At 43.3% G+C, this 19,397-nt stretch overlaps 2 protein-coding genes across 3 annotated transcripts in view; one reads left to right on the top strand and one right to left on the bottom strand.

The window, feature by feature from the left end:
• LOC116991066 (leukocyte elastase inhibitor-like) overlaps positions 1-12,175 on the top strand; it is a 157,888-nt gene extending 145,713 nt beyond the window's left edge. The window contains exons 2-7 of one of the 2 annotated variants that reach the window (XM_033049423.1): positions 587-765; positions 2,562-2,699; positions 5,593-5,710; positions 6,662-6,804; positions 9,903-10,058; positions 11,086-12,175. In XM_033049423.1, the coding sequence (XP_032905314.1) occupies positions 587-765; positions 2,562-2,699; positions 5,593-5,710; positions 6,662-6,804; positions 9,903-10,058; positions 11,086-11,493 (1,142 nt within the window). In that variant the 3' untranslated portion in view covers positions 11,494-12,175. The remainder of the gene's footprint in view (positions 1-586; positions 766-2,561; positions 2,700-5,592; positions 5,711-6,661; positions 6,805-9,902; positions 10,059-11,085) is intronic. The other variant, XM_033049415.1, reaches the window with a different exon arrangement.
• Positions 1-19,397, bottom strand: part of LOC116991102 (leukocyte elastase inhibitor-like) — a 196,616-nt gene that overhangs the window by 95,071 nt on the left and 82,148 nt on the right. The window lies entirely within an intron of this gene.

The following is a 19,397-nucleotide window of genomic DNA, read 5'->3' on the forward strand; positions in this document are numbered from 1 at the left end:
ATGAGCCTTGCTGGAAGGATGTTTCACATTCTTGCCTCTGCCGCCCACAGCTGCTCCCCAAACGTACCTACTTTCACCATTACCATCACCACCATGAGCTCCCCAGTTACCCAGTGTCAAGATGGTCAGTGACTTTTCCTCAGAGCTGCTTTGTCTGGACAAACCACATGGAAGGGTGAGCTGTGCAGTGGAGTCATCAAGCTTGATGTTGCACAAAGATTAATGGGAGCTTGAGCTCAACATGAGGCACTGTGTATATCTACTTGTCCAGGAGGCCACTGGGAGAAGTGTTAACCAGGCCCTCTGACACTGGTGCTTCAGGGAAATGTCTGTCAGAGACAATCATTGTCCTGCAGTCATTCAGTGCAGAGCCAGTATTGGATCTTAGTAAGGAACGCATTGGATCTTAGTATTATTCCTGATTGCAGAGGAATTGATACTACCACCTGCTTGCCACTGTCAAAGATTCAAACACAGTTTCTGATAAACAATGTATGGAACGTCAAAAAGTGTTTTCCTGAAGGGGTCTTGGTTGAACAGATGAGCAAACTCCATGCATAATGAGTTTTTTCCTCTTCTGTTCTAGATCTAATCCGTTTGGATCCTTTGGTTACTGGAAATATACAGTTTGCTCTTGATCTGTTCAAGCACTTGGATGAACAGAACAGAGTTGGCAACATCTTTGTGTCTCCCTTTAGTATATCAGTGGCACTGGCCTTGGTGTATCTGGGTGCGAAAGAGAAGACAGCCACTCAGATGGCTCAGGTAGGTGTGGCCTTATGTTAGCTTCAGAAGGCGTGTCCTGTTTTAGAACAAACTGGAGTATGTTTGGTCATGTAAAGCTTTAGGGTGGGGAAAATCGACGGGGTTTGGTTTGTTGAATTGGAGCAGTTTGTTATTTGCATGTTTGCATTCCTCACAACAATCAGTCATGCTACTTTAACCACATGTGGCTATTGACATGAATAAGCCTTCTATTGAGACTACAACTATATTCTATTAAGCAATGTAATATGCAGTCTTTAGAGTCTGCACCTCTGTAGCCCCGAGCTCCATTTTCACCATTGACACTATTGTCTTTATAATGTGGTATTGTCTTTATGGGGTTATATTTTCTATAACGCAAGGTTTCTTAGGAATGTCTCTATTGCTTTAAAGTAGAACTGAGTGCATACAGATTTAATGAAATAAAATAGAGAAAACGCAGGAAACATTCAGCATGTCTGGCTGCATCTATGGAAATGTTTCAGATTGAAGATCCTTTTTCAGACTTGGAAATTGAGAAATGGTTTGAAATAGCAGAGATTCTGGCAGGACTGTGTCAGCACAAAGGAATTCTCTCTGACGGGGATGGGCCAAAGTTATCAATGGGATAAACTGTAGATGGTGACCTCATCTGCAGCTCATCCCCATGGCAATTGTGGCATCAGAAACACATTATCCACAATTCTATTATCCTCATTATTCACAAGACCAGATAAAAGCATGGGAAAATAGAAGCGGGAGGAGGCCAATTGGCCCTTCAGGCCTATCCCGCCATTCAATGTAATTATGGCTATTCTACACTGCCCCAAACTCCTCTTTTGGCCAGTTCCAATAACCCTCAAATTACACCACAGTTGTAAATGACATTGGTGAAGCCACAGTTCAGTTTTAGTTTCCGTATTTCTCGACAATGAAGATGCTATTTTTTACCCTAAAATAAGGCCCGAAAATGTATCTGCGTCTTGGAGTCCGAAGGTTAGATTGTTAGCTAAGAAAGATAGACTTGGCTATCCCTCAGTACAGTGACTTTAAAAGGACATCACCGCGGGGCGGGAGAGTTCCTTCCACAGCGTGTGGGGAGTCTGGCCCGAATCAGCACAGTTAGGCTGCCGGGGTAAAGTTGCAGGAAGGGCAGGAACGTTGAAGGAGGCCGGGATCATGCCAGCAACGCACTCAGTAGCTCGGGTGGCTGCGAGCGGCCGTCAGGACCGGACAGTGTAACTGCAGATAGACTCTGGGCGCACAGGTGACCTGGAGACTGCAGCTAGACCCAGGGCTCGCAGCCGACCTGGGCACTACAGCCAGTCCTGGGGCAGTCGACCTGCGAACTGCAGCTAGTCCCAAGGCTCGCAGGCGACCTGGGCACTACAGCTGGTTCCAGGGACAGGAGGGATCTGGGAACTGTAGCCTGTCCCGAGGCACGCAGGTGACCTGGAAACTACAGAACACTAATTGGAAAAACATGTGCCCCTATGCAAAAAAGGTTGCCAACCCCTGGACTAAACCAAAGCCTTGATCCTGTCCTGCCAGCCTTTTTTCAAAACTTAGCAACTCAAAATATGGCACCTTAGTTGGCAGGGACGAGTTGGGCCGCAGGCCTGGTTTAACGTGGAATAACTATATGGCTCTAAAGTCTGGTGGACCATATGCTCATAAAACTAATGAAAAAGTAATAATAGAGAATTTGCAGTTTTTAACGATAAAATTGACTATGTTCAATTCTGAAAAGCACAGTATAGAACTGGAATACTAAATACACTTCACTTCTTTTGATGAATGTTAACTTTTTCTCTTAGATGCTTGGTTTTGATGAAGTCAAAGACGTCCACTTGGAATTTCAGAAACTGCAAACTGAATTAATCAACCCGAATGCAAAGTATTCCTTGAAGTTAGCCAATCGCCTCTACGGGGAGAAGACCTACACGTTCCTTCCAGTTGGGTTTGGAGGCTAAACTGCTCAATCTGTGTTTGTTAATCTGATCAAAAACAATGGTGTTAACACAAGCTCGGTCCTCTTGAGATTTGGAAGGAATGTTCCTGCTTGATTCAATGTGGAGGTGTCTTGAGAATGGTGTTTGATACTAATTGGAATATCTACCCCAAAACAGTCTCTAATTGTTGAATAGCCCATTGCATCTAAGAATATCGTCCTTGTAATAAGATTTTATCAGTTTTATCCTTATTTTCAACATAAATGAAGGTCATTCAGCCCATTCGATTCATCCCAGCGCCCAGCGTAGTGATCTTGTCAATCCCATTTCCTTCTCATATTCCATTACTTCTGCAATTTATTATTTTTTGATAATTTTTTGCACAATTCTTTTTTACACTCAACTACATCAACGAATAATTTACAGTAGCCAAATAACCTACCAACTGTGTGTGTGTGGCAGGGGAAAGGGGTGTGTGGTGGGGGAGGGTGGAGGGGAGGAGGGGAGAGGAAGGGCGGTGAGTGGGGGGGAGCTGGTAGGAGCAGTTAGCAGTGGGGTGGGGGGGGTGGGTCGTAGTGGAGGGAGGGCGAACGGGGTTGTTTGGGGGGGGGGGGGCTCGCACTCTGCTCACACCGCACCTTCAGTTTTCGGCTCCACGCAGCAGATCCCGATCCCACTCCGGCTTCACTCAGTGGCTTCCGGTTCAACTCACCAGCTTCCGGCTGGTAGCTGCACAAGCAGTCCCCAAGCCGCTGACTCCCGCGAGCCGCTGACTGTCCCACGAGCCGCTGAACACACTGCACCCTTTCTGCTTTTTATTCTCGTCGCTGCATTATTGACAGCGGGTTACGGCAGGGGTGATTTTTAAACCTTCATAACATTTGTACTATTTCACCGATCGGAACAAAACTTATTTGACTTGCAGTAGAGGAGAATGGTGAGTAAAGGGGCTGACCCACTGCGGTGACCTAATTGGCGAGTTTAGGAGAGTTTGGAAAAAATGTTATGTTGAAGACCTCCTTCGACTATGTAGATGACCTCCTTCGACTATGTTGAAGACCAGCTTCGACTAGCTTTGACTAGCTTTGGGAAAATTGGACACCGAAGAGTGGAGAGTGAAGTCGATCTCGTACAACCTCCCTTCGACTATGTTGAAGACTATCTACGACTACTTTTGATTACCTTCGACTACCCTCAATTACCTACGAATAACATGCCGGCCTTCTATGACCTACTTCGACTAAACCTACGAGTAAAAAAAGTATCAATTTTTTCCAATGTGACCTTTTTTTACTCGCGTGCAATTTTAAAAAGGCCAGCGACCTAGCTGAGGTCTCGAGTACGTGGGGACTTCTCTCGAGCATGAAGAAGAGTTACAAAGACCTCCTTGGACCTCAAGTCGACCATGCTGCGAGTATGAGTCGAGGGCAAACTCGCCAGAACTCGCGGATTAGGTCGCCGCAGTGGGACAGGCCCTTAAGGTGGTGAAAAATCATAGCGATATCGGGTAGCGTTTTTGCGAAATTTTATTTACAACATAGGCCCGAAGTGGTCAAAATGAGAGTTTTAGTAATAGTGTTTTAGTAAATAGTAATTTAGTAAAAGTTCAAAGACTGCCTGATTTGTAAAGGTTTGATCTTAGATCATATTTAACTGATATTTGGACAGATCCACAAATCATGAATGGACCTATTTTGAAAATAAGCTATAATGTTTTAAATTGAAATTTGAAGGAAGTTACCAAAACATCTGAATGAGTTATTAAATGCCATTGTTGATATCCATAGATATCAAATACAATAACCACCTTTGCGTACCTTGGAATTTTTGTGGAAACATTCTAATCCTCTAACACTAATAGTGTATCCCTACTGGAGAGGGAGATAGATCCAGTGTCTCAGAATTCAGCACGGATTTAGAAACAGAAACATAGAAATTAGGTGCAGGAGTAGGCCATTCGGCCCTTCGATCCTGCACCGCCATTCAATATGATCATGGCTGATCATCCAACTCAGTATCCCGTACCTGCCTTCTCTCCATACCCTCTGATCCCCTTAGCCACAAGGGCCACATCTAACTCCCTCTTAAATATAGCCAATGAACTGGCCTCGACTACCCTCTGTGGCAGAGAGTTCCAGAGATTAACCACTCTTTGTGTGGAAAAAAAAAATGTCATGTTGGAAGCAGAGTAAAGTTTGGTACAAAGATGGCGAGCTTATTTGGTGGTCTTCCTGAGATGGGATCTGCTCAGCTAAATGGGATGGACTCCTTGTGTGTTCTAGAGAAAATTAGTTTGATGTGATGCTGACCATCATTGTTTTTTCTCCGAGGGGAAAGATCATCTTCAAAGGGAACATCCAATAAAACTGCAATTCAAGTGACAATTTTTAACTTGCTTGCAATTGATTTTCTGTGAGAAGGAGGAATCGGTACTAGAATTCATTAATGGTGCCTGGCAATCTCATACTAAACCTAAATAAGGTCTATTTATTTCAGAGTTATCCCCAGACGACCCACCCAGAATATTATTTTGTAACATTCCAATTTAGAAATCTTGAAATTAACAGAGAGAACATTTTAATAGATTTTCTATCAGCAAATGAGCTGAATGCAATGCAACTGTTAAGTAAATTTCAAGAATCAAGGATAGTGAGGAAATCAAAACATTTAAGCAAAAATGTTTAATTCTTAAACTGGAGGTTATTTAAACACGATTATTTTGCAGTAAATCAATCTCCTCTCACTGCTGGACATTATGTCAAATGAGTGTGTTTATCAAATTATCGTCTTGTCTTGGAGTAACATCATGAATAACGTAGCTATTTTTTAAACCACTCTGATTATTTTAATCTTTTCCCACTGATTAAAAATAAATCTGTTCTCTGTAATCCTTCAGGATTTTCTTGCAGCTTCTCTGAAACATTATCAAGCAGGGCTGGGAGCTGTTGACTTTCTTAAAGCAGCAGAGGCGGCTCGACAAGAGATCAACAGTTGGACTGAAGAACAGACTGCAGGTGAGTAGTGCTGAACAATTCTTTCCAGGGTTTACACAGAAAACTTTCAGCTCTACGTATTCATCCTTCTGAATGAGGGACATTTCCCAAAAGTGATAGGGACGCCAATCAGAGCATTAAGTGTGATACTGATTAGTCATTCATCCATTCTGAAGTATCCTTGACTTGTAGAGTCATAGAGCTCTAGAGCATAGAAACAAACTATTCAGGCCACTGTGACCATGATGTTTACGTTGGCATACTGGGCTGGTCCAATTTGCCCGCATTTGGTCGATAGCCCCCTAAATCCTTCCAACCCATGTAACTGACCAGATGTCTTTTAAAAGTTGTAATTGTATTCATTTCTGTAGATTCCTTGGCAAATCATTCCAGATATGGACCATCCTCGGAGTGAAAACAATGTCCCTGAGATCTCTCGTGCATCTCTCCTACCTTAAGCCTATGCTCTCTAGTTTTTAAATCCTCTACCCAGGTGAAAAATACTGTGAGTATTCACTTTATCTGGTACCGAAAAGTCACTGCTCGGCCTTCTTTATATGCTGAGCCTATCCAAACATTTTCCTATAATTTAAGTCTGCAAGCGCTCCAAGAAATAAAGTCCTAGCCTGCTCAACCATTCCCGACAGCTCAGGCCCAGCCCTGTCAACCGTAAATCTTCTCTGCACTCTTTCCATCTTGACAACATCTTTCCTATAACATGATGCCCAAAACTGAGTGCAATACTCTCAACGTGGCTTCACTGATGTCTTGCACAACTGTGCTGTGACCTCACAACTTCTACACTCAGTTTGATGTGTCTTGTTTAGTGTCAAGTATTGTATTGACAATATAAAGATTTCTTGTGTATCTGTTAAACCTCTGACTCGTGATTTTGTTGTGGTTGTTGCCATTCATTGGCTATTTCATTTTTTATTGAATCCATCGTCTATGTGAGCATGCCTTTGTTTTCAGGAAAAATCCAAAATGTATTGGAGAAAGATATTGTTGGCTCTGACACAAGGCTTGTCCTTGTGAATGCCATTTATTTTAAGGCGAAATGGAAAGACACATTTAAGAAAGAAGATTCGTTCACTGGACAATTCAAGCTAAACCAGGTAAAGAATGTGGCGTTAGGAATATCAAAAATTATGAATAATAACAATATAAATTGCTTGATTCACTATTTCATCAAGACAGACTTGAAAGTGCAACAGAATGGCGTTCTCCTGACGAATACATTGTTTAAATTCCTGCCTTTTGGAATTATTCCTACTCTGTGTGGAAAAATGTTCCCCCTCAGGTTCCTATTAAATCTTTCCTCTCTCATCTTAAACACATGTCCTCTGGTTCTTGATTCCCTTACTCTGGGGAAAAAGATTGTGCATTTATCCGATCTCTTCCCCTCATCCTTCTGCACTTCAAAGGAATAAAGTCTTACCTTGCTCATTTTTGTACTAGAGTGACCAAAACTGAACACGATACTCCAAATATGGCCTCACCAACTTGTACAAATGTTCAACAAGTTAAGAAGTAAATTATGAAACATTTGATCTCTCTGATATTTGCTCTCAATTCAAGTGAATGGGGTTGTTACACTAGATGTACCTTGGCACAGGATTTTTGGACTGGTGCAGGAGTAGGCCATTCGGCCCTTCCAGACAGCACCGCCATTCAATATGATCGTGGTTGATCATAGAAAATCAGTACCCCGTTCCTGCTTGTTCCCCATATCCCTTGATTCCTTTAGCCCGAAGAGGTAAATCTCTTGAAAATATCCAGTGGATTGGCCTCCACTCCCTTCTGTGGCAGAGAATTCCATAGATTCACAACTCTCTGGGTGAAGACGTTTTTCCTCATCTCAGTCCTAAATGGCCTACCCTGCCGCAGGCCCCCGCAAACGCGTGTTGGGGTAACCGACCCAACGGGTCTGCACTTGGTTTAGTTATATATTAAAAACTGTGTGTGTATCTGTGTGTGTTTCTGGCTGTGTGTTTGGGTGCCAGCCTTTGATTCGTTGCTACGCCAACACCACACGCAGAAACTCCGAGATGTTTTCCATTTCGGTAGAGTTTTCACTTTTATATTCTCAAATCATTAAATTTCGTCGTGTTTATGCACACATTTTTAATAAAATCCTTCTTCCCTCCCCCCGCAAAAATTTCAAAATGTAAAAAAAAAACAGCTCTCACCCATAGAATGTTGGTGAACGTTCTATCGTGTGATGTCAAATGCCATCCCCCTCTCCTCCTCCCCTTTCTCCCCCCTCTCCATCTCCCTCTCTCCTCACCCCTCTCCCTCCTCCCCTCTCTCCCCCCTCCCCCACCCCTCTTCAACCCCATCTCCCCACCCCTTCCCCTCTCTCTTGCACCGCTACCCCTCTCCCCCTCCCCACTCTTCCCCTCTCCCCTCCCCCACCTCTCTCTCCCCTCCCCTTACCCCTCTCTCTCCTTCCCCTCATCCCCGCTCTCCACCTCTGTCCCAACCCTCTCCCCCCCCCTTCCTGCCCTCCTTGCTCTCCTCCCACTCTTTTCCCCCTCCCCATCCCCCTCTCTCTCCCCCTACCCCGCTCTCCTCTCCTTCCCCAATCTCCCCTTTCCTCCTCCTCCCCCTCTCCCCTCCATCCCCTCTTCTCGCCCTCCCCACCCCGTCTCCCTCTCCCCCACCTGTGTGTTTGGGGGGTGGTTAGTGTGAGTGTGATGTCGCAGCCCCTTCTCCCCCCCCCCCGCAAATGTGCGTTGGGGAAACAGACCCAACGGGTCTGCACTTGGTCTAGTACACATTTAAAACTGTGGGTGTGTGTCATTTTGCCTTTGAAACGTATTTTCTCGAAAACCAGACGCAAATACATTGAGATCTTGACATATTTTGGTAGCGATTTAACTTATGATTTCTGAAATCGACGACTCTAAATCTGATCAATCATTTCCCCAGATTTTTAATAAAGTTGTTCACAAAATGGGCTGTTTTAAAAAAATGAAACCGCTGCGGCAGCTGCGGACGTCACAATGCCCTTGCTCGCGGCACCGCCCCTCCCCCGCTCTCCATTAAAGCAGATGCTCTCAACGCGCAGGTGCACTTTCCAACACCCTTTCCCCCCCCCCCCCCCCACTCAGTCATTTTTTCGCCTCCCGCTGTGCTGCAGACCAAAGATCCAGAGGAGTAATGGCCGCCAGGGCCACCTTCTCATTGCGTGCCCCTCGCGACAATAACGGCTTCTGCCGCCCAGCGCTCCTCCACTCCCCCACCCCCTCCCCTCATCCCTCCCCCCCCCCCTCTCATCCCCCACCCCCCCCTCTCAAATGCGGAAAATGTTGACATTTGGCTAAAGCCTGTAAAACAATGCTTCTAAACATTCCTGACATTCTGAAACATTCAAAATTCATCTTAAAAAAAAAAACCCGAATATCAATATTTTACATTGAAATAAAAATAAACAGTTTGACAAATTAAGAACTGTAAATTACGTAACGTTTGATCTCTCTGATCTTTTCTCTCAATTCAAGTGAAAGGAATTGTTACACTAGATTTACCTTGGCCCAAGATTGTTGGGCAGGTTTCCCAGATTCCTGCTCTCACTGTATTTAACATGGAGTCGGCATGTCAAACATAGATAATAGGTGCAGGAGTAGACCATTCGGCCCTTCGCGCCTGCACCGCCATTCAATATGATCATGGCTGATCATCCAACTCAGTATCCTGTAACTTCCTTCTCTCAATACCCCCTGATCCCTTTAGCCACAAGGGCCACATCTAACTCCCTCTTAAATATAGCCAATGAACTGGCCTCTTTCTGTAAGGAATCTGTTACATCCAGGTTCAGGAACAGCTGCTTCCCCACAGCCATCAGGCTATTAAACTCGCCAACAAACAGACTCTGAACTGTCACAGCCTATTGCACTTTATCTGCTTATTTATGTGTATACTGAACTGTTCTGTATTTTTGCTTACAATACTCTTGTGCTGCAGCAAGCAAGAATTTCATTGTCCTATCTGGGACACATGACAATAAACTCTTGACTCTTGACTTGACTCTTGAAACATAGATCATCAACAATTCTGCATCTCCTGTCAGGAGGACCCGTTCATATGTGCACACATGCAGAAGGCCCACGGGTTCCTGATATGTGTGTGGGGAGAATGCGTTCTGTATTACTTGTTTACCTGGCTACTGGTGCTCCACAAATTTCCTAATAGTGTGTAACTTTATTTGTAGAGTATAACCAAAGAGTTGGAAATGATGCAGCAAACTGGAAGTTTTCTTTACTTTCACAATCGTGAATTTGCGTTCAAGATCATTGAACTCCCATATGTTCAGGATGAACTCAGTATGATCATCTTACTGCCAGATGACAACAATGGACTTGAAACTGTAAGTCGGATGTTATAACGTGAAACATTGTTTCAGGGTAGTTGTTAAAAATTAAAAAATGAATTCTACATTCTTCCAAAAATAAAGTCACCCAATAAGCAAGTTTGGTATTCTGAAAAAAGCAAGGAATCATGGGATTTGTCAAAGGTCGAATGCTCTAAATAAAGATCAAGCAAAGTGATGCAGATTCAGTGAGTATAATTTGGGCTGATTTTTTGTTGTCTTTTTCAATGGGAGACCGAGGGGGGGGGGGGGGGGGCGAAGGGGGACCGAGGGTAGAGGAGACCAGGGGCAGCTGCACGCTTCATCCGCAGCCAAGATCGAACCAGTGTTCCCGGCACCACAAGCGTTGCTGAACCGCCACTGGCCCATCCCCAGTTCCCACCCCCACTCTAGTGTCCCATCCCCACCCGGTGGGGGGGGGGGCGGTGATGATGTCCGGTCTGACGGGACACCAGCCCCCAGGCCCGCCGCCAGCGCGTAGAAGCGCCAACCCCTGCTCACCTCTGCCTCTCCCGCCGGACCAACCGACAGCCCCGTCCGACGACACCAGCGGTTCCAGGCCCACAGCCAGTGCGGAAAACCCACAGACCACAGCCAGTGCCAACTCCAACACCATGTGAGTCTTGGTCAACCTATTTTCCTTCTTAAATCAGGTTGCCATATCATTGCTAACTTAGGTGCAAGTTCTGGTGACATTCTGAGTACCTGTCATGCAAATGTCATCATGTGTACCTCTGTCCTGGCTGATATATAGACAAGCAAATTATCCATATACGTCAGGGAACTAATTGGACGTAAACTGCAGCATTCAGTTTATTAATGTCCGTTCATTTTTAGATATTTTTGCTTTTTCTGTTGCTTTGTGGTGGTATTTTGAGTTAAATATATCTTAAAGTATCAGGCCATTGATAACAGACACATAGAATATCCTGATTCTGTATCATTTGATATTGCCTTGATTTACATTTTCTGAAGAAAGGTTGGTGGCTAGATTATTTAATGTTTTGCCTTTTCTTATGTTTAGCTTCAGAGGAGTTTCACTCTTAATCGTCTGAGAAATTGGACCAACCCAAAGAACATGTCCTGGACATCTGTTCAAGTCACTCTCCCCAAATTCAAGCTGGAAGAGAAATATGATCTTTCATCAATCCTCCCCAACTTGGGGATGGTGGATGCTTTCGATAGTAAGAAAGCCAACTTCTCTGGAATGAGTGAGGGAAAAGATCTGTCAGTGTCAAAAGTCATTCATCAGTCCTTTGTTGAAGTTAATGAGGAAGGCACTGAAGCAGCTGCTGCAACAGCAGTCACCATGGTTCTGACATCTGCAATGTTTTCCCCTGAAGAATTTAAGGCTGATCATCCATTCCTGTTTTTCATCCGCCACGCAAAGACACAGAGCATTTTATTTTATGGAAGGCTAACCTCTCCTTAAATGCAATGCCTTGTCAGTTAATTACTTTCATAGCAATTTTGTCAATGTCTACAATTATAAGTTTGAGAGTATGGTCATTGGAAACGTTTAATCTAAATCATTGCCAAGGAATTTACTTGGAAATTAAAATGTTCATGGTGGTTGAGAGGTGGGGTAGAATTTAGTCACATTTACGTATTGAGTTTTATCATATTAACAATTATTATAATTTTATCATTGAGCTCTTAACTGGTGAGGGAATGTAAATTATATTACATAGTCATTTTGTACAATGAGGGGCCTATTGTAAAGAGAGGAGCTTGTCTCATGCTAAAAATGTGTAATCCATTAGTCTAGGCCATGAAAGTTACAAATTTGTTATCACCAACGTGCGATAGAAGTGGACAATGGGCTGAAGAACTTTGAACACCATCCCACCTTATTTATCAGCAAAGATCCTATAGCTTATTTATCAGCAAGATAGGCTACTCCTGCGAAATGCAATGGGCTGACGTGTAGTACGCTACGGAGGGGATCCTGGGCATTTTTCCCCGCCCATTTTAGTAACCGGAGCCTACCCGACCCGACTCGCAGTGTAATCAACGTTGCGGGGGAACAGTTTGTATGTGTGATATAGGGTTAGATTCATAATTCTGTCAGTTCATACTTCTGTTAATTCTTGTCAAGAATAAAATTTGACTCTGGTAATTGTCTTTTTTAATGTTTTTTAAATCATTTCTTTTTAAATGGCTCATAAGCAGTGTTTGAGTTGATTTTGTGGTAACCGGAACCTACCCGACCCGACTCCCAGGGTAATCAACATAGTGGGGGAACAGTTTTTGTGCATGATGTAGGGTTAGATTCTGTTAGTTCATACTTCTGTTCATTCTTGTTAAAGAATAAAATGTTTATAAACACACATACATGAATGTGATATAAATGTATATAATCATATAACACACACAATTATATTTCTTCTGGTTTTTATATCCAATGATGAACTTTATTTCAGACTAGACAAGGGACATTAAATAATAAACATTGTAAACCTCCCCGCAACTTCACACACACACACACTAGGCGCCCCCCCCCCCCCCACTACAATGTCAACCCCCCCCCCCCCCCTCGGCCCTACCCAACCCTCCTGCGCACTACTCCCTTCCTATCTCCCCGCTGCCCCGGGCCGCGCACCCCCTCTCCCCACCCAAGTCAATGACTTGCGAAGATACGGGGGCAGAAGCAAAGATCCGATCTTTGGCCGGAAGCAAGATGGCGGAGGCTGGTTGCTAAAATGGGTCCTATAATCACCCATGAATCTGCCCATGACCGTACTACGTGTTTTGCGTAGGAGTAGACCATCTTGCTCTGCTATAAGATCTTTATCAGTACTCTTGCCAAAACATCTTAATTTGTCCACTTGGATACACAGACCTCTCCACTACCCCCATTAAATCATTTTGCTGTCTTGTTGAAATTTTCATTTGTGAATCTGAAGGGTTTTGTCTCAGAATATAAACTCGTAAATAACTTGTTGATTTCAATCTGATTTAAAAAAAACAGTTTAGATCCATATCCCTCATCCTGGTAATCATGTGGTCTAAGTTGATATTTTGTTCTCTTATCGATCTGGCCGGCTTTTGGGACACTTTGTTTCCAAGTTGAAATAAAATCATTAATGCAGAGCATGTGAAGTGTAGTAAATCGAATTCAACAAATAAACTGCAGGAATGGGCATTGGGAGTAGTGGAATTAGCCGCGAAGACAACTTTAATGCCAAAGCTTTTGATAAATCAATGTTGGAAGCTGTAATTTTCATTTTCTACAATGACCTTGATACTGAAGTAATTGTTCTCAAGTTTGTCATAATTGCCTTTCCAACAACTGTCAAAACAATGCTTTCACCCGCCTTTATGGTGTTTGCTGCAAAAATAAAAGTTCAGAGCAATTTGTTTATTCACTGTGGATGTTGTAAACTTCTTTCAAACCAGGTGAGTGCATTGGTTGGTTTTTCACCCAAAAGGCTCTCCTATCACAATCGAGAGAGGACATAATACCACTAGCTGAAGACAACAAAAACTTTTGATGAGGAACTTGGATATGTTAGAGCTACTTTACAATACCAGTAGAATGCATTTACAATGTTTTGTGGAAGAGTAGGAGAGATGAGACACCAATGAACATTACATTGGAACAAGAATGTGACTGGGAGATTGGATACCTATATGATTCAGCTTTTCCAGAGATCTTCAGCGGAAAGTGGAGTGACTTTGAAAATAGGGAAACTTCATGTAAAATTGGAATTCAAACCAAGGGCCAAGGAAACAAGAGATCAGGTACAGAGAAATGTCAGTATGGTTGTGGAAGCTAAACCTACAGGGAACACATGCAAACTGCTTCCAAACTTCATCAAAGTTCCATTGATGACATGGAGATACTTTTTAGAAGCAGAGAACCAAGTTCTAATTCTTATGTTTAACACCATCCAGAATTAATTTATTTTAGGCAGCTGTTAATGGTGGGATTAACACTTTGGCCACATCTTGGACAGGTGGAGCCAGGATTGATTTCAGAGCTGTATAAGTATTACTGTAAATTATCTATAGCATACCCATGTCACACAAAGCCACATAACAAAAAATTCTCATAATTATTGCATTCATTTTTGATTGACTAAAAGATCCACAACTGAATTTTACAAATTGCTCCATCCCCTTTTTTGACTCTCCTGTGCCCTTTATTTCATCTGTCCATCTCCACTCATGACCCTTCCTTCTCTTGAAACTTCTCAAACAAAAATAATTAATTCCATGACAACCAATTATTAATGGTAAATGCAGATTTTCTAAAGCTTTGTTAACATTATCACTAGTCTGTCTTTTTGGAAATTCAACATTTGCCACAACACAAGCGGTTCACTGTACCTTGGTACATGTGACAATAAACTAAACTGAACTGATAGCTATGAATCACTCGAGGTCAATGACACTATTATTATTATTTTTCCTTGTGTCAGTGGAGCTGCAACAAATTTGTATCTGATAGCCTGTGAAGCTTTTACGTGATCAGTAACGGTGAATCTAAACTAGTCCCGAAGAGGCGTTCCATTCTATTCATTTTGCTCTCCTGGTGTCTGATCAACTTCATCCCTCCCCATCCACCTGTATTCCTTCTCCTGGCCTCACACTTCGCACCTCTTCTATCCTTATCTCATACCTTTTGTCTTTTCATCTCTGGCCTTTATCCAACCATCTGCCCATCAACCCTCTCCCCTCACCTGCATCCATTACCACTGAAGAAGGGTCTCCACCTGAAACATCACCCATTCCTTCTCTCCAGAGATCTCCTGCTGAGTTACACCAGCATTTTGTGTCGACCTTCCACTGTCACTTGTCAGGCTTTGTCCTGCCCCTCCTCTCTTTCAGCTTTATCCCTACCCCCCCACCCACACCACAATCAGTCTGAAGAGTGGTCTTGACCCAAAACGTCACCTATCCATATTCTCCAGAGATAGTGCCTGACCCGCTGAGTTACTGCAACACTTTGCTTCAAAAGGAAGTGATTTGAGGCTGCAGGCTCATTTTGGGAATAATACGATCACTGTTGTTGCACCGAGGGATGCCACTGCAACACCACAGGCCACCTAACAGTAGTAGTGAAGTTGGAGATGGTATCAAACAGGAAATTAGAAATGCGTGCGACAAAGGCAAAACCGTGATAATGGGTGACTTCAATCTACATATAGATTGGGTGAATCAAATTGGCAGGGGTGCTGAGGAAGAGGATTTTTTGGAATGTATGCGGGATAGTTATCTAAATCAACATGTAGAGGAACCAACGAGAGAGCAGGCTATTTTAGACTGGGTATTGAGTAATGAGAAAGGGTTAGTTAGCAGTCTTGTTGTACGTGCCCCCTTGGGCAAGAGTGACCATAATATGGTTGAGTTCTTCATTAGGATGGAGAGTGACATTGTTAATTCAGAAACAATGGTTCTGAACTTAAAGAAAGGTAACTTTGAGGGTATGAGACGTGAATTGGCCAAGATTGACTGGCAATTAATTCTAAATGGGTTGACGGTGGATATGCAATGGAAGACATTTAAAGACTGCATGGATGAACTACAAAAATTGTTCATCCCAGTTTGGCAAAAGAATAAATCAGGGAAGGTAGTGCATCCGTGGATAACAAGGGAAATCAGGGATAGTATCAAAGCGAAGGATGATGCGTACAAATTAGCCAGAAAAAGCAGCATACCGGAGGACTGGGAGAAATTCAGAGACCAGCAGAGGAGGACAAAGGGCTTAATTAGGAAAGGAAAAATAGATTATGAAAGAAAACTGGCAGGGAACATAAAAACTGACTGCAAAAGTTTTTATAGATATGTGAAAAGAAAGAGATTAGTTAAAACAAATGTAGGTCCCTTGCAGTCAGAAACAGGTGAGTTGATCATGAGGAACAAGGATATGGCGGACCAATTGAATAACTACTTTGGTTCCGTCTTCACTAAGGAAGACATAAATAATCTGCCGGAAATAGCAGGGGTCAAAGGAGTTGGAGGAATTTAGTGAAATCCAGGTAAGCCGGGAAGTGGTGTTGGGTAAATTAAATGGATTAAAAGCCGATAAATCCCCAGGGCCAGATAGGCTGCATCCCAGAGTACTTAAGGAAGTAGCTCCAGAAATAGTGGATGCATTAGTAATAATCTTTCAAAACTCTTTAGATTCTGGAGTAGTTCCTGAGGATTGGCAGGTAGCAAACGTAACCCCACTTTTTAAGAAGGGAGGGAGAGAGAAAACGGGGAATTACAGACCAGTTAGTCTAACATCGGTAGTGGGGAAACTGCTAGAGTCAGTTATTAAAGATGGGATAGCAGCACATTTGGAAAGTGGTGAAATCATTGGACAAAGTCAGCATGGATTTACAAAAGGTAAATCATGTCTGACGAATCTTATAGAATTTTTCGAGGATGTAACTAGTAGCGTGGATAGGGGAGAACCAGTGGATGTGGTGCATCTGGACTTCCAGAAGGCTTTCGACAAGGTACCACATAAGAGATTAGTTTACAAACTTAAAGCACACGGCATTGGGGGTTCAGTATTGATGTGGATAGAGAACTGGCTGGCAAACAGGAAGCAAAGAGTAGGAGTAAACGGGTCCTTTTCACAATGGCAGGCAGTGACTAATGGGGTACCGCAAGGCTCAGTGCTGGGACCCCAGTTATTTACAATATATATTAATGATCTGGATGAGGGAATTGAAGGCAATATCTCCAAGTTTGCGGATGACACTAAGCTGGGGGGCAGTGTTAGCTGTGAGGAGGATGCTAGGAGGCTGCAAGGTGACTTGGATAGGCTGGGTGAGTGGGCAAATGTTTGGCAGATGCAGTATAATGTGGATAAATGTGAGGTTATCCATTTTGGTGGCAAAAACAGGAAAGCAGACTATTATCTGAATGGTGGCCGACTAGGAAAAGGGGAGATGCAGCGAGACCTGGGTATCATGGTACACCAGTCATTGAAAGTAGGCATGCAGGTACAGCAGGCAGTGAAGAAAGCGAATGGTATGTCAGCATTCATAGCAAAAGGATTTGAGTATAAGAGCAGGGAGGTTCTACTGCAGTTGTACAGGGTCTTGGTGAGACCACACCTGGAGTATTGCGTACAGTTTTGGTCTCCTAATCTGAGGAAAGACATTCTTGCCATAGAGGGAGTACAGAGAAGGTTCACCAGACTGATTCCTGGGATCGCAGGACTTTCATATGAAGAAAGACTGGATAGACTCGGCTTGTGCACGCTAGAATTTAGAAGATTGAGGGGGGGATCTTATAGAAACGTACAAAATTCTTGGGGGGTTTGACAGGCTAGATGCAGGAAGATTATTCCCGATGTTGGGGAAGTCCTGAACAAGGGGTCACAGCTTAAGGATAAGAGGAAAGTCTTTTAGGACTGAGATGAGAAAAACATTTTTTACACAGAGAGTGGTGAATCTGTGGAATTCTCTGCCACAGAAGGTAGTTGAGGCCAGTTCTTTGGCTAGATTTAAGAGGGAGTTAGATGTGGCCCTTGTAGGCTAAAGGGATCAGAGGGTATGGAGAGAAGGGAGGTATGGGATATTGATTTGGAAGATCAGCCATGATCATATTGAATGGCGTTGCAGGCTCGAAGGGCCGAATGGCCTACTCCTGCACCTATTTTCTATATTTCTATGTTTCTATGACCAAGATCTTCGCAATTCTTTGAAAGGATAAGCAAACCTTTAGCATTTAGCATGCTTTCCATGGCTAAATTCCCTAGCATTGAAGTCCCAGTTACACACCGTTAACTTAGGTAATTCAACACCAACCTCCTGAAACAGACACTCTATTCTGCCTGACATGGGAGGAGATCACCAGGCAGATAAAACTTTCTTGAAGAAGGGCAACATCCACACTGGGTTCTGGGAACTACTAGCACATAATTGTTCAACGTTGGGAATCTCTGTGCCGTGCATTGGAAGCACATAGAAGCAGCAGAAGAGCATTGTTTCACAAATTACCCGCCCACCCTGGCATTTGTGTTATCTCCGTGGTCTGCTGATAAGAGCATTCAACAAATAAAGAAACAATCAAGATTCCTGTGAAGGTGGCCAACATGGCATGCATCACTCCATCTTTCATTAACCTCTTTAGTCACCCTGTACCTCTTGGGGAATTCAGGCCATATAGCATACCTCCAATCTGCATGACGTGCTGTACGCACAGTGTATATTTAACCTGGTAATCAAAAGTAAAACCTATTTTCAAATAGCTAAAACTTTCAGTGTGTTGATTTCTGTATCTTGTTGCCTGTGGGCTAGTTGCTGACCCCTTTGTGACAGCGAAATGAGATAAAGCCAGAGGGAGAGTTGACTGAGGACTGTTGGGACTGAAAGTAGCAATTAAAGGGTCATTCACTTATGTTCAAACATTCACTTATCTTATTTTTTACTGAAGAAGGGTTTCGGCCCGAAATGTTACCTATTTCCTTCGCAAGTCTGAAGAAGGGTTTCGGCCCGAAACGTTACCTATTTCCTTCGCTCCATAGATGCTGCTGCACCCGCTGAGTTTCTCCAGCATTTTTGTGTACCTTCACTTATCTTAACTTGTTTAGTTAAGGAATTCCTTTCAGCATTGCTTCCAGGTGCAAGTTGTCGATGCATCAGTTGCTACCTGTTGACAACTTATCTTCGCTTTTCTCTTGGGTGCGGCAGATAATTGCCCTCTTATCCACTGCACTGACAGGAATGAGGAGGTACTAATGATGAAACAGTGAGCTCGCCTCTACCTCTCCCATGCCTCCCTTACTGTCATTTTATAAACTTTCAACATTACAGAACTCATAGTGTATGACTTAATGGGAAGTGCTCTTTGATGTAAATTGGCACCAGAAAATACTGGGATTTATTCATTGTTGACAGCTGGACACATGCCAGATAACTTTGTCAATGGCTCATGACCGTGGTTATGTTGGACACACCTTATCACACTATTCATTCCATTATCCCAAAGTTCAGCTGTTTTTTGTGTTTCACTCCTGGCAGCTCCAAGTGTTCTGGTGTAAACTACACCTTTGCCTCAAGCATAGCAGGAAAGATATTTTGTGAGTCTAGATGCATGTTTCCCACCCACCTGAATACCTGTAACAATCACTTCAGTGTAAAGCAAAGATACTAGAGGAGCAAGATAGACCACTAGGCGAGAAAGCCGTAGTTGGCCATGGGCGTCTTTGCGCCATTTTGGAAATCAAATATATGATTTTTTTTTTAAATCAGCTTCTGTCATGGGGTCCACATCTAAAAGTGTAGTATGCTGTTCTGCTATAAAGTGCTCGAATTGCCAATGTAAGCGACCCGACCTGTCTTTCTTCAGGTTCCCCACTAAAGACGAAAGGTAAGAAAACAATTATAACTT

Source organism: Amblyraja radiata, chromosome 2 (assembly GCF_010909765.2).
Source record: "Amblyraja radiata isolate CabotCenter1 chromosome 2, sAmbRad1.1.pri, whole genome shotgun sequence".
NCBI lineage: Eukaryota > Metazoa > Chordata > Chondrichthyes > Rajiformes > Rajidae > Amblyraja > Amblyraja radiata.